The 14450-nt window shown below is 40.9% G+C and overlaps 1 protein-coding gene and 1 pseudogene across 1 annotated transcript; one reads left to right on the top strand and one right to left on the bottom strand.

Annotated features, from left to right (window-relative positions):
* Positions 1 to 7329: 7329 nt before the first annotated feature.
* On the bottom strand, positions 7330 to 8558 carry LOC105706689 (cytoplasmic 60S subunit biogenesis factor ZNF622-like; annotated as a pseudogene).
* A 5208-nt stretch (positions 8559 to 13766) lies between these two features.
* On the top strand, positions 13767 to 14275 carry LOC105706693 (arginine vasopressin-induced protein 1-like). The gene has a single exon (XM_064367855.1). The coding sequence runs from the start codon at positions 13832 to 13834 to the stop codon at positions 14273 to 14275; it is 444 nt and encodes a 147-aa protein (XP_064223925.1). The 5' UTR covers positions 13767 to 13831.
* The last annotated feature ends 175 nt before the right edge of the window (positions 14276 to 14450 follow it).

Genomic DNA, 14450 nt, shown 5'->3' with positions numbered 1-14450 from the left:
CAAGACTCCGTCTCAAAAAAAAACCAAACCAGAATAAGGTAACATGTATATACGAAGAACATTTAAATACTGATATATTCCTTCTCCCAGTTAAATAAGGCATTACATTCTGCCCTTTGAGATCAGTGTAGAGGAAGAGGGTCCTTACAATATGAAGAAAGATTTATCACTGCATGCTAAAACGTCAATATTGAGTTTTCTCATAATGTAACGATATCTCAGTATATGGTTGGAAAAATTATCATGAAACAAGTTTGGATCATTCTATATGTTGAAAAAAAATACCACATTCTGCTCACACTTGTAATCCCAGGAGTTTGGGAGGCCGATGCGGGTGGATCACTTGAGATCAGGAATTCATGTCCCTACTAAAATACAAAAATTATCCAGGAGCAGTGGCGAAACCCCACCCCTACTAAATATAAAAAAATTATCCAGTCCCAGCTACTCAGGAGGCTGAGGCAGAATTGCTTGAACCCGGGAGGCAGAGGTTGCAGTGAGCTGAGATCTCGCCATTGCATTCCAGTTCGGGCAACAGAGCAAGACTCCATGTCAAAAAAAAAAAAAAAAAAAAAAAAAGTATCATATTCTATGTGATAAAAGTAACTATAAAGTGGATATATAAATATCAAGCCTTGAGTTTATCAACTCACCACGATTCAGATTCAGAGAAAATGGTACTGCAGGTCTGTGAATATTACTGCGGAGGTGATGATTGGGTAAATATCTTCATTTGGATTTCAATCCAATTAAAACCATAAACAAGCAGCTTTATTAAATGAAGGTATTAAACAAGATTCATAACTTTTTCAGTATTTTAAAAAGATCAATGAGAATTTAACTTACAATTTAAGTTGCACAAACCAACTAAAGGTCACTTTTCAAACTACAAGTGGAACTATTAAAATCAATACGGTAAGACCTATGCTCACATGCTGAAAATGCTGAATTACAGAAACTGGGCAGGCAAATTTCTTATTATTTGAGAAAATTGTTCTGTTAGAAAAAGTCTTACAAATACAGGAGAAATTATAAAAGATTCTATGATTTATTAACTGTAGCAAAAGTTAATAAATTACATCTGGAAATTCAGCTTATATTTGGAAAAACTATGGGTATGTCTAAACATCTCAGTGCTGATGTATTTATTCGTAAGTATTACTTTGATATAGATGCGATATTCATTGGAATCCTTAGTAAACTGCCTAAGAAGTGAATCTATTCATTTATTTAGAATCATCATAAAAGCAGTTATGGGCAGATATTTATTTGATGTTTAAATTAATACTTAAGAGTAATTTGTTAAATTCAGTGCTGTTAACTGGGCACTGAAGCAATTATTTCTATTCATTTAACAGCTTCTTCATAATATTTAGTAAATATAAAATTGGCTTTCAAATGTATATTGCTGACTTGACATTTGTGGTAAATTACTTTTCAGGGAGTTGGCAATAATTATAGGATACATTGAATAATGTATTAGCAAAAGTAATCTTTATTTGAGGGGATTTGTATGGGGAACATAGCCCCCACTGAGAAACTCAATCCAGAGATTATGTCCTCCTTGTATATGTCATCAAAATAATTGAATATTGTATCTTATATATAGTATTAGATTGGAATGGTATGTGTGGCTGTTGTCAGAAAAGTGGCATACATCTTACAGATGTTTGATTATCATCTTTAATAAGTACTACTGCTGAAAGTATGATTTATAAACATATGCTAATTACTGTATTTTTCAGCACTGCAAATTATTCACTATTACGTGATACCCGGTATACTAAATGAGTTGAACATAATAACATACTACAATGACACACATTGTCTATATTTTGAACCATTTAGTAGTTTTGACAAATAGTATTAAATTGTCATGCTTTAGTCAATGTTACTGTTTTGAAGAAAGCACAAATTACAAAAGGCCTATTGAGTTTTTTGTTTTGTTTTGTTTTTGAGATGTATTCTAGCTCTTGTTGCCCGAGCTGGAGTGCAATGGTGTGATCTCAACTCACCACAACATTTGCCTCCAGGGTTCAATCGATTCTCCTGCCTCAGCCTCCCAAGTAGCTGGGATTACAGGCATGCACCACCACACCCGGCTAATTTTTGGAGTTTTTAGTAGAGATGGGGCTTCTCCATGTTGGTCACGCTGGTCTCAAACTCCTGACCTCAGATGATCCACTCACCTCAGCCTCCCAAAGTGCTGGGATTACAGGTGTGAGCCACCTTGGTCCCCGGCTGACTTACTGAGTTTTTAAAAGGAGAGAAGCTTTAGAAAAAAAAAATCAGTTAGGTAGAATTAAAAAGGCTAAGATTGATGTTTCTTCCCAAGTATTCAAATAAATGAAAGCAGGTTTTTCTGAAGGCACTCCTTCAGTTAACCTGAGGTTGTTTTTCTTACTGGTACTGTTGAAGTGTTTGCGCCTGGGGCCAAGATTATTGAAGATCTAATAAGCAAGTAAAATTGTTAACAGAGCTTATTGCTTCTTACCACCACATCTAAATACACAAAAGGACTGGCTATTTTGATTTCAGTGGAGGACTGTGGCAAACCAATAATTTTTTCCCAGGACTCCAGTTCAAATGTTACACATACCTTAATGTGCTCATCTCTCTTCTGCCAGAATGGTTCTCAGTTGAATTACTGATCATCTCCAACCATGATGCATTTAGTCTTTAGTATGTGCTCAGAAATACACATAGACCACAAATAAAACAAATGTATCAAAAGTCATTTTCTAAATTGTAAGAATTTGTTTTTTCATCATTAAAATGAAATTAATAATAGCATCTACTTCATAGAGAAAATTAAATTATATCTCTTAATTCTACATATACTTATTTATTTATTTTAATTTAATTTTTTTAATTACATTTTAGGTTTTGGGGTACATGTGAAGAACATGCAAGATTGTTGCATAGGTGCATACGTGACAGTGTGATTTGCTGCCTTCCTCCCCTTCACCTATATGTAGCATTTCTCCCCATGCTATCTCTCCCCAACTCCCCACCCCCGCTGTCCCTCCCCTATTTCCCCCCAACAGACCCTCCCTGTGTCCATGTGTTCTCATCATTCAACATCCACCTATGAGTGAGAACATGCGACGTTTGATTTTCTGTTCTTGTGTCAGTTTGCTGAGAATGATGGTTTCTAGGTTCATCCATGTCCCTACAAAGGGCACAAACTCATCATTTTTGATGGCTGCACAGTATTCCATGGTGTATATCTACATATGCTTATTAAGTGCTACTATGTGCCCACAGCTTTTCAGGTACTGGAGATTACAAAATAGGGGAAAAAAAGTACTAACCTCTTTGTGTGCCCAAAAAGCAACACTCAACATATTATTTCCATTTTCTCAGACAACAACAATAATCATCATAGACTTCTGTGACTAAATGTTGGGAGGGGTTTTCCCCACATATCAAGCAGTGGAAACCAGCTGTCAATTCAGTTCTGATGCTATATACCTGGAGATAGCACTGGATCTCACAGACAGAGGGCTCAGTCTTCAGACTACCCTATTCAGACACTAGTCATCAGTGCAGACCTCCAGAACTTCCAGCCAACCTGGCTTCAGGTTGGGGTTCCCATGAACTCTCCTTGGGTTCAATTAATTTGCTGGAGTGGATCACAGAACTCAGAGAAACATATTTACTGGTTTATTATAAAGGATATTACAAAGGATACAGACATAGAAATTCACAGGGCAAGTTATATGGGAAGGGGCACAGAGCTTCCATGCCCTCTCCAGGCACCTTTATGTGTTCATCTTTTCAGAAGCTCTCCTAATGCAGTCTTTTTATGTTTTTATAAGGGCTTTACTATGTAGACATGGGTAATTAAGCCATCAGTCCTTGGCCATTAAGTTAACTTTTAGCCACTCTCTCTTCCCTGAAAGCCAGGGGTGAGTTTGGAAGTTCTAATCCTCTAGTCAAGCCTTGGTCTTTCTGGTGACCACTCCCATCCTAAGGCTACCTAATGGCTACCAGTCATCAGTCCCTCAGTAGCATACACAAAAATCACTTCAAGATTCTGAGGATTTTAGGAGTTGCATGCCAAGAAATGGGGACAAAGACCAACAGTTTACACTATCACACTCCTGGAGAAAATCACTCATCAAGTAACCACACAAATATAGATTTGCAATTATGACACATGCTACGAAGGAGAGATTCCTAGTGTTTTCCATGCATATGTGAGACGGATTGGATTTGAGAGGACAAGTAGGCTAGATTGATATCCCCTGAGCAAGTGATATTTAAGCTCATATCTGATGAAAGAGTAAAAGTTAAATAGGAAAATGCAAGGACCCTCCACAACAAAGAATTATCAAGGTCAACATGTCGATGCTGAGGTTGAGAAACCTTTATGTCTAGGTAGCGGTAAGATGGTGAACTTTAAAATTCATTATGTGGATGTTTAGAAGCCATGTTTTTTCTCTAGGAATGATGAAGCAGCATTGGCACAAAAGGTTGGGGAGGGTAGAAAAAGTGGTGGCAGTGACTTTTGGATTTTCACATTGAAATAATTCATTTTGGTTGTGGCACGGAGAACTAATTAGGAAGAAACAGGCCCATGGGATGCAAGAGGACCAGTGAGCAGGTTGTTTTGTAGTGGAAAAAAGGCAGGATAATGGTAGATTCAATCAGGGTGATAATAGAATGTATGTAAACCCAGTATATACATGAGGCCTAAATATATGCTTAACAGTGAACACATGTTAAGCATAATGCTATTTATTATTTTGTATTCATCATTTGTCAGAAGATGGACCACTTGATTTATTTGAAGTTACTTGGGCACAATAAGCTTGTTATATTTCAATATACTTTGAAAATCATCAGGCCAATTATATGGAGCATTATTGAATTGAAAGTCTAGGAGAACATTATTTTTATTTTTTTCTCTAAAAATCTGCATGAACTTGAATAAATCACTTAAACTGTTAGTATCTACAGTTTATCTATGGCATTAGAAAAATGAAATAATCATTTAAATCCTCATTTAACTCAAATTTTTAATATGTTAAGTAAAGTATTTGTTGCACTTCAACATTGTGAAGTTAGATGAGGCACTGCCTTTGTTCTCAAGGTCTAATAAACTAGAAGGTAAGATCAGACATGTATAAAACAATTAAAATCCATTTTAGAAAGGGGCATTAAATACAAATTTTGAGAGTGCACACAAATTTCTGAAAAGGTAACATCTACTTATTGTTGGAGAATGGATATTTAAAACAAATGAAAATAGCCAGATCATAAAAGTTGACTGCTTCATGCTTGTGTTCTAAAGACAATGGTAGTGATTTTCATATTATTTTTGTTGCAATTTATTTGAAGGAGCTAGTGAATGAAGCAGATTACTACCGATGCTTATCATCCAATATAGATATACTATATTGTGATGAACTGAATCAAAGACATATTGCAACTTGTGTAATGTAATGAAACTAGAAAGTGATGAAGGTGAAATAATTGTAAAACCAAAGCTCGTAAGTGATTTGCCACCTCTTTAGAAAAATACAAGTAAAAATGTGTTGGACTGAGTATAAGTAAGTTTAACATTTTTTGCCATGATTTAATTAACACTCAGGAATTAGTTTGTCCCGTATTAAATGCTAAATATTAAACTATTTGTGTTCTAATATTTTGTTTTAAAATAATATTTAAGTATGTTTTACATTTTCCAAAAAAGGGAATTACATATCTTCAGCATGTGCTCAATTTACTCTCAGAGAATGACTTTGCATCAGTAAGACCAGACTTAAGGAGATGTCATTTTCATCAAAATCCTATTTAAATATTTTTATAATATGATGTAACTTGCTCTAGGAGTGTTACATATTAAAATCAAGCACATGAAGAAGAGTCTGGAAATATAGAAGTGTAAAGAAGCACCTAAAATCTGTCTTCACAACTAGAGAATAATTACACTGTCAGAATTTATCTGTTACTACTTTGGAATTCTGAAGTCTGTTAAAGATTTGTGACTTCTGAAAGAAGGCTTGGATGATAAATTGCAGTTAATTTCAGTCACTTACTGCTCTTAGGACAGTAGCAACTACCCACCTCCGACCGCTCAACCCATAGCAGACACCATGTGTTCCTGAAACAATCTACACACAGCTTGAGGGAACCAGAGTGGCAAAAAGGACCCTGTCCTCCACATATAAGAGATTTGTGCTCTGATTGCTGATTATTGCTTCTGATTACAGAAGTGCACATAAAGAAATAGTGGCCATTGTTTTTGCACTTGCCCCCATTGTTGAAAGCTCCTTGCCACTGGCTGAAGTGAGTTTCATGAAATTAAAAGGGCCAGGGCCCCAGTCCTCTCATTTCCCTCTCTCTCGCTCTCTTTTAACTTTTGGAGACAAGGTACAAAGACTAGCATTTAGAAAGTTATCATGTCTAGGAGAAGTTACAGGTTCAGAAATGAGTTAAAAAACATTAAGTTTATACCTCAGACCGAGCCACTAAAAGGAGATAGTCTATAAGAATAAAACAAATAAAAATTAGAACAAAACCAGTAAACCTCGAGGAAGTGGGAGAATCAAATTTCCACAGTTTCATATTGTTAGATTCAAATGTTCAGTGTTCAAGAAAAATCTCAAGGAATGCAAAGAAACAGGAATATATGACCTGTTCAAAAGCACAAATAAAATAAACAGAAACTGTTCTTGAAAATTATCTGCTGGCAGATCCACTAGACAAAGATTTTAAAATAATGGTCTTAAAGGTGCTCAGAGAACTAAAGGAAGACATGGGTAAAATCAAGAAAACAATATATAAACAAAATAAAAATATTAATAAAAGGTTAGAAACCTAAAAAGAAATCAGAAGTTACTTTGGAGTTGAAAAGTACAGTAAATGGAATAAAAAATTTAATAGAGGCTTTTGAAAGCAGACTCGAGCAGGCAGAATAAAGAATCAGCAAACTCTAGGGGACAGGTGCTGTGGCTCACACCTGTAATCTCAGCACTTTGGGAGGCCGAAGTAGGCTGATCACAAGATCAAGAGATCGAGACCATTCTGGCCAACATGGTGAAACCCCGTCACTATTAAAAATACAAAAATTAGCTGGGCGTGGTGGCACATACCTGTAGTCCCAGCTACTTTGGAGGCTGAGGCAGGAGAATCGCTTGAACCTGGGAGGCTGAGGTTGCAGTGAGATGAGATCACACCTCTGCACTCCAGACTGGTGACAGAGCAAGACTCCGTCTCAAAAAAAAATTGGAGATATTCAGTCTTTCTATATTTATTGATGTATTAGAAATAGAGCCTGGCTCTGTTACACAGGCTGGGCTGCAATGGCACAATCATAGCTCATTGTAACCTTGAACTCTGATTTTCAGTAACTGCCACAGATCTTGACAAGCCAAATCGATGACCCACTCTGGCTCCAGAAGGCAGAATCAATTCCATAGTTTCATCATCATATTCCAAGTTCTTTTCTGAAGGCAACTCCTCAGCCTCATCAGGGTCCGCCACTTCCTTGTGATCTGGGTAGCTGCTCCTAAAATCATAGAAGTTTGCAAATTCCAAAGCAGCATCACCATCTGTGAAGAGCTTACAGTGGCTTTTGTCATTCACATGCGCCTGTACAGCTTCTGTGGAGTAGAAGGACTTCCCTTTCTCGTTGCACCACAAGCAAATCTTTCCAACGCCAACTTTCTCTCCCAAGTATTTAAATAGTCCCTTAATATCTGAAAGATATTCTATATCAGGAATAAAGCAACTGTGGACTTTGGTCATATGAGCCACAGTTTTCATGAGTAAGCTGGAATGATGGGAACAAAATAAGCAGTCCGTAATAGGGATGGCACCAAGGAGTGGGCTTTCCCAAGCCTTTCTCCTCTGCACCCTGCTCCACCGCATCGTCCATTGCTTCAGTAGCCTCATATTCCAATTCTTCATCAGAATCAGTATCTTCCCAAGCGTCTCCATCCGGGTCCTCTTCCTCCTTCTCACTGTCCTCCTCCTGATGCTTTGACAACTTCTTCACCTGCTGTTCAAACCACTGGAGCCGGGGCGGTTTCTCGCTTGGGTCTCGGTCGTGGGTTTCACGGCCACCCGTGGCAACGGCACTCGTGGCCTCCTTTGCAAGCGCTGGGGGCACCTTCTCGGGAGACATGGACGGCTGGGCCTTGACGGCCTGTTGGATGGCCGCGTTCATGGCATCCTTGTCCACACTGTCCCCGCCCAGTCCTTTCTCCAAGTTCTTTTCATTCATCATCTCGACTTTCCGATTCTCGGCCTGCACGGCCTTCTTCTCCAGCTCAACGTGCCGCCGAGACTTGAGGTGGTTCTCGTAGGCCTTGAAAGAGGCAAATTTCTTAGTGCAAACGGTGCAGTCGGTGGCCGAGCCCTTGCTCGCCTCCTCCGCGACAACCCGCTGCGCCCACTCGCTCCTGGAAGCCCTCGGCGGTCTCTGGGGCCATGCTGACCACCTTCTGCCGCAGGCTGCAGCGGTGCCACTCCGTCTTATAGTGGGCCTGCTGCATGTCTGCATCGCGGAACGCCACCTGGCAAGTTATGCAGGTGTACATCGCCATTGCCAGGCTAGAAATACGAGCCCACCGAACAGAACACCTAGTGATCAGCGCCCAGGCCCCACAAGAGCCTCAGACCTCAACCCGCCTCAGTGGCCACGAAGAGCCACACGATGTGCTAACTTCCTGATTGTCACTCTCTTCTGCTGGCTTTTTAGCTATATCTGCTTGTTTTAATTTTTTTTATTGTTAATTGAAAGATTACAATATGTAGGCCGGGTGCTGTGGCTCACGCCTGTAGAGGCCAAGGCAGGTGAATCACATGAGGCCATTAGTTCGAGACCAGCCTGGCCAACATGGTGAAACTCTGTCTCAACTAAAAATACAAAACTATCCAGGTGTGGTGGCATGGTCCTGTAATCCCAGCTACTCTGGAGGCTGAGGCATGAAAATCACTTGAACCCAGGAGGCGGAGGTTGCAGTGAGCCCGATCACGCCACTACACTGCAGCCTCAGTGACAGAGCAAGACTCTGTCTTAAAAAAAAAATACAATATTTACATTTATCACAGTCTATCTTGAATTAAAATTAGTATTTTAACATTTTTGTGTAAGGTAAGAGCCTTAAAATGGTATCATTCCAGTTACCCTCCTCTGTCCTTTATATTTTGTCACTTGTTTTTTATCTGCATGTTTGTTGTGAGTTATCAGAAATTAGTGTTAGATTTTGTCAAAATTATTTTATGCCTTTTGACATAATTCTATTGATTTTCTACTTTATTTATATGATGTACTATGTTCATTGGGTTTTAGTCAGTAATTCTAGAGAGTTATAGCGCACGACCATTTTACGTGTTGTTGGATTTAATTTGCTTCCATGTTTTTAAATACGTTTCATGTAAACTTATGAGAAATACTGTTTGGAACTCTGCTTTTCTTCTGATGTCTCCATCCTGCTTTGGTATAAGCTAATACTTTCTAAATGTTTTGGCATACGTTCTCTTCTCTATTTGCTGAAAATGTTTGTGTACGACTGACATACTTTCTTCCTTAAATGTTAGATGGAATTCATGGGTTAAGCCATCTGGCACTATACTCTTCTTTGGGGGGAATATATTTAATTACTAATTCAATTTTTTTAACTTTATATACATCTATAAAGATTTTCTATTTGTTCTTTAGTCAATTTTGCTACTTAAAGTCTCTCTAGGAATTTGTTTATTTCATTTATTTTGCTTAATTATTGACATTAGTTGCTCATCATAATACCTCAAGTTCTTTTAAAAATTTCTGTTGCATCTGTTGTGAGATTCTTTCATTATTATTATTATTATTATTATTATTTTAAGACAGAGTCTTGCTCTTGTTACCCAGGCTGGAGTGCAGTGGCACGATCTTCACTCACTGCAACCTCTGCCTTCAAGCTGAGATGTAGCACAAGGAAGCCTGGGGCTGATACCAGCTGAGAGATAGTGAAGGAATTACCACAATCAGGGCCGTATTAGCAGCCAGAGCAATGGAGAGATGGGAGGGACCTGTCTCTCCAGGTCTGCTGCAGAGGTCTTAGATGGAAGCCCCACCCCATACACAGATAGTTCAGCCCAGATCAAGAGTGCTCAGTGGGCATGGCCACGTCCTCCCATCGGACACCATCTGCGCTGCACCCTCAAGTTTAACTGAAAATACTTCAAGTAGTGAACTCTCTCTGTGTAAAGAACAAAACAGGCTGGGTACAGTGGCTCATGCCTATAATCCAAGCACTTTGGGAGGCCAGGGTGGGTGGATCACGAGGTCAGGAGTTTGAGACCAGCCTGACCAATATGGCGAAATCCCATCTCTACTAAAAATACAAAAATTAGCCAGGCTTGGTGGCACACACCTGTAGTCTCAGCTACTCAGGAGTCTGAGGCAGAAGAATCGCTTGAACACAGGAGGCAGAAGTTGCAGTGAGCTGAAATTGTGCCACTGCACTCCAGTCTGGGTGACAGAGTGAGACTCCATCTCAAAAACAAAAATAAACAAACAAAAAACAATGAAACAGAGCAAAAGGATGTTTTTGGCCAGTGGGAACCCAGTGACCCCCAACCTGCAGCAGGTCCCTGGACTCCTTTAGTCCTCACAGTAGCTTCTGAGGTGTGGGTGCTGTGGGTCAGAAATGATTGCTAGGCCTGCCGTGCACAGCTGTTTTCAGATACTTCTGTCATGATCAGTACATTAAGTGTGAAGGGAATTTTAAAAGTTCATCTTCAGCTACAAAGAACAGCTGGACTGCTGTCATCTTGCAAAATAACAAATGCATGCAATAGATTCATGTGTTTTCCCAAATCAGCTCTTAGATGCTATATCCCAGCCAGGCATGGTGGCTCATGCCTGAAATTCCAGCTACTTGGGAGGCTGAGGCATGGGAATCAGTCAAACTGGGAGGCGGAGGTTGCGGTGAGTTGAGGATTGCACCAATGCACTCCAGCTTGGATGACAGAGTGAGACCTGAGTAGATTTTCTCATCTTTGGGGGAAACGTCATTTCCTCTGCCACTATGGTGACAATGTCTTCATCTATGGCAGAACCATGGGCCCTCATCTCGACCCTCACACACATTTTCACATGTCTGTACTCCAAGGGCAAGAAGGGGATAAAGTAATCAATGAGGTTTTTGTTGATCAGTCCACTGTGCCACAAAGCTGGAGGCATCACACTACCGGACTTCAAACTATGCTACAAGGTTACGGTAATCAAAACAGCATGGTACTGGTACCAAAACAGAGATACGGACCAATGGAACAGAACAGAGGCCTCAGAAGTAATGTCTCACATCTACAACCATCTGATCTTTGACAAACCTGACAAAAACAAGCAATGGGGAAAGGATTTAATAAATCCTTTTTATAATAAATGGTGTTGGGGAAACTGGCTAGCCATGTGCAGAAAGCTGAAACTGGACTCCTTCCTTACATTTTATACAAAAATTAACTCCAGATAAATTAAAGATTTAAACATAAGATCTAACACCATAAAAACCCAAGAAGAAAACCTAGGCAATACCATTCAGGACATAGGCATAGGCAAGGACTTCATGACTTAAACACCAAAAGCATTGGAAAAAAAAACCAAAATAGACAAATGGGATCTAATTAAACTGAAGAGCTTCTGCACAGCAAAATAAACAATCATTAGAGTGAACCAGTAACCAACAAAATGGGAAAAAAAATTTGCAGGCTACCCATATGACAAAAAACTAATAATCAGAATCTATAAAGAACTAAAACAAATATACAAGGAAAAAACAACCCCATCAAAGAGTGGGCAAAGGTTATGAACAGACACTTTTCAAAAGAAGACATTTATGTGGCCAACAAACATAAGAAAAAATGCTCATCATCACTGGTCATTAGAAAAATGCAAATCAAAATCACATTGAGATACCATCTCAGTTAGAATGGTGATCATTAAAAAATCAGGAGACAACAGATGCTGAAGAGGATGTGGAGAAATAGGAATGCTTTTACACTGTTGGTGAGAGTGTAAATTACTTCAATCATTTTGGCAAACAGTGTGATGATTCCTCAAGGGTCTAGAAATAGAAATACCATTTGACCCAGTAATCCCATTACTGGGTATATACCCAAAGGATTATAAATCCTTCTATTATAAAGACACATGGACACATATGTTCACTGTGGCACTGTTTACAATAGCAAAGACTTGGAACCAACCAAAATGCCCATCAATGACAGACTTGATAAAGAAAAAGTTGCACATATACACCATGGAATACTATGCAGCCATAATAAAGGATGAGTTCATGTCCTTTTCAGGGACATAGATGAAGCTGGAAACCATCATTCTCAGCAAACTGACACAAGAACAGAAAACCAAACACCACATGTTTTCACTCATAAGAGAATGTTGAACAATGAAAACACACGGACACAGGGAGGGGAACATCACAAACTGAGGTCTGTTGAGGGTGGGAGTGAGGGAGGGATAGCAGGGGATGGGAATATTGGGAAAAAATAGCATTAGGAGAAATACCTAACATAAGTGATGGAGGGATAGAGGCAGCAAACCATCATGGCATGTGTATACCTATGTAACAATCCTGCAAGATCTGCACATGTACCCCAGAACTTAAAGTAAAATAAAGAAAAAAAAACAGAAAAGAAAAAGAAGATACACCCTGGAATGTGATTTATTCCCAGTAATTTGAAATATTTAAAGAATGGTTAAATGATAACTTTACAGTTATACCATAAACAGGAATAAGACTGAGTTAAACATCACTACTTTGAGAAGTTAAATTTTAACGTCAATTTTCAATCTTTAAAATCTTGGTTTTATTTTTTAAAAATATCCTCAATCTTAAAAAGATCATGGCAAAGAAAAAAAAGGATTATAGTCCATTTGCTTTTTAAAATAATAAACCTGGAAATATGTTCTTATGAATGTCAACAGTTGATGTAGTCTTTTTTGTTTTTTGTTTTTTTGTTTTTTTGTTTTTAACAGCACTGTGCAGTTTTATTAACCATTCAAGTCCAGTAGCATCTGGTAAGATTGGGACAGAATTGGGATTGAAAAGCGAACAGATATTCAGCATCTAACAGTTCAAAAGAAGCCACTACATACTCTTTTCACAAATATGTTTTCACAGAGCCAATACAGTACTAGCCATTAACTCAGTACACCAAATGTACTGAAGTAGAAAAGATGCAACAAGAAAAATCGCTACATTAGAAAGACCAATACTTTAGGAAAAAACGCCAGCGGGGGCGGGGGGGTGATGGACACGCCCCCTCCCGTCTCCCGCCGCTGATTGGCGCACGGAGCTCCGCCTTGGGTTTGGAATGCTCGCCCGGGAGCTCACGCCCGGCTCGGTCAGAGGACTGGCGGTTCCGGGGCTGGGGAGCGCTTTCTCCCGGGAGCCGCTGCTGTGACCCAAGTGGATCGGACCAGCTTGCGGCCGCGTGCGGCCCCCCTCGAGCAACCGGGTCCGTAGGTCGGCGGCCCGGCTCGGCGCTGCGGTGGGAGCCGGGGTGCCACTGGGACGCGACCGCCAGATCCACTTAGGGCCCCGTCGTTCTGAGAAGCGGCCACGTCTGAGCCCCAGGGCCTCCTCGTGCTGGAGATGTCGCCTTAGGACCTCGGCCAGGATACCGTCTCCCACGCTCTTGTGCTGCCCGTGAGCACCGCCAGGCCCTTGTGGGCACCCTCGCAGCAGGAAGCCCAGAGCTGCGCCTGCCCTTTCGGAAGGCTGTGGAAGGGGCTGGAGTGGGCGCATCTTACCTTGTCTCATCCCCATTTGAGGTCTGTCGGAGCTTCCCTTCAGCGTGAGCATCCACAATGGGGACCCCAGCCTCGGTGGTCAGTGAGCCACCACCTTGGCAAGCCCCAACTGAGGCCCGGGGCCGCAAGCAGGCCTCAGTCAACATCTTCCAGGACGCCGAGCTGCTGCAGATCCAAGGCCTGTTTCGACGCAGCGGGGACCAGCTGGCTGAGGAATGGGCACAGATCATCTGGGAATGTGCAGGAGACCACCGTGTGGCGGAGGCCCTGAAGAGGCTGAGCAGGAAGAGGCCCCCAAGGCAGAAACCCCTTGGCCACTCGCTACACCACTGCAGCCGGCTCAGAATCCCAGAGCCCCCCTCTCCACTGGCTGACCCACAGAGTGCCACGGAGACAGGCTCCAGCGAGCAATATCTGCACTCTAGGAGGACAAGTGCCAGGATCCGCCAGAACTGGAGGAAGCCAGGCCCCACAAGCTATCTCCACCAGATCAGACACTGATCCAGGGAAAGAGCCAGGAATGGCAGTGTCTTCCCTTTTGCCACAGGGCCTTGGGAGGTGAAGAAGGAGCAGAGACTTTAGGCAAGAAGCCCAAAGGGGTAAATGAAAGGAAGAGGCCGCTGCCACTGGCCTGCTCTGTTCAGAACAGAACTGGATGCTTCTGCTGGGCCCTCTA

This window comes from Aotus nancymaae, unplaced genomic scaffold, assembly GCF_030222135.1.
Source record: "Aotus nancymaae isolate 86718 unplaced genomic scaffold, 86718_ANA_hifiasm-v0.15.2.pri h1tg000076l, whole genome shotgun sequence".
NCBI lineage: Eukaryota > Metazoa > Chordata > Mammalia > Primates > Aotidae > Aotus > Aotus nancymaae.
The sequence above is the reverse complement of the archived record's forward strand: the minus strand, read 5'-3'. Positions and strand labels throughout refer to the sequence as shown.

Bases quoted from the DNA above. Each gene is read 5' to 3' on its own strand.
- LOC105706693 (XM_064367855.1), top strand. From the start codon at position 13,832: ATGGGGACCCCAGCCTCGGTGGTCAGTGAGCCACCACCTTGGCAAGCC.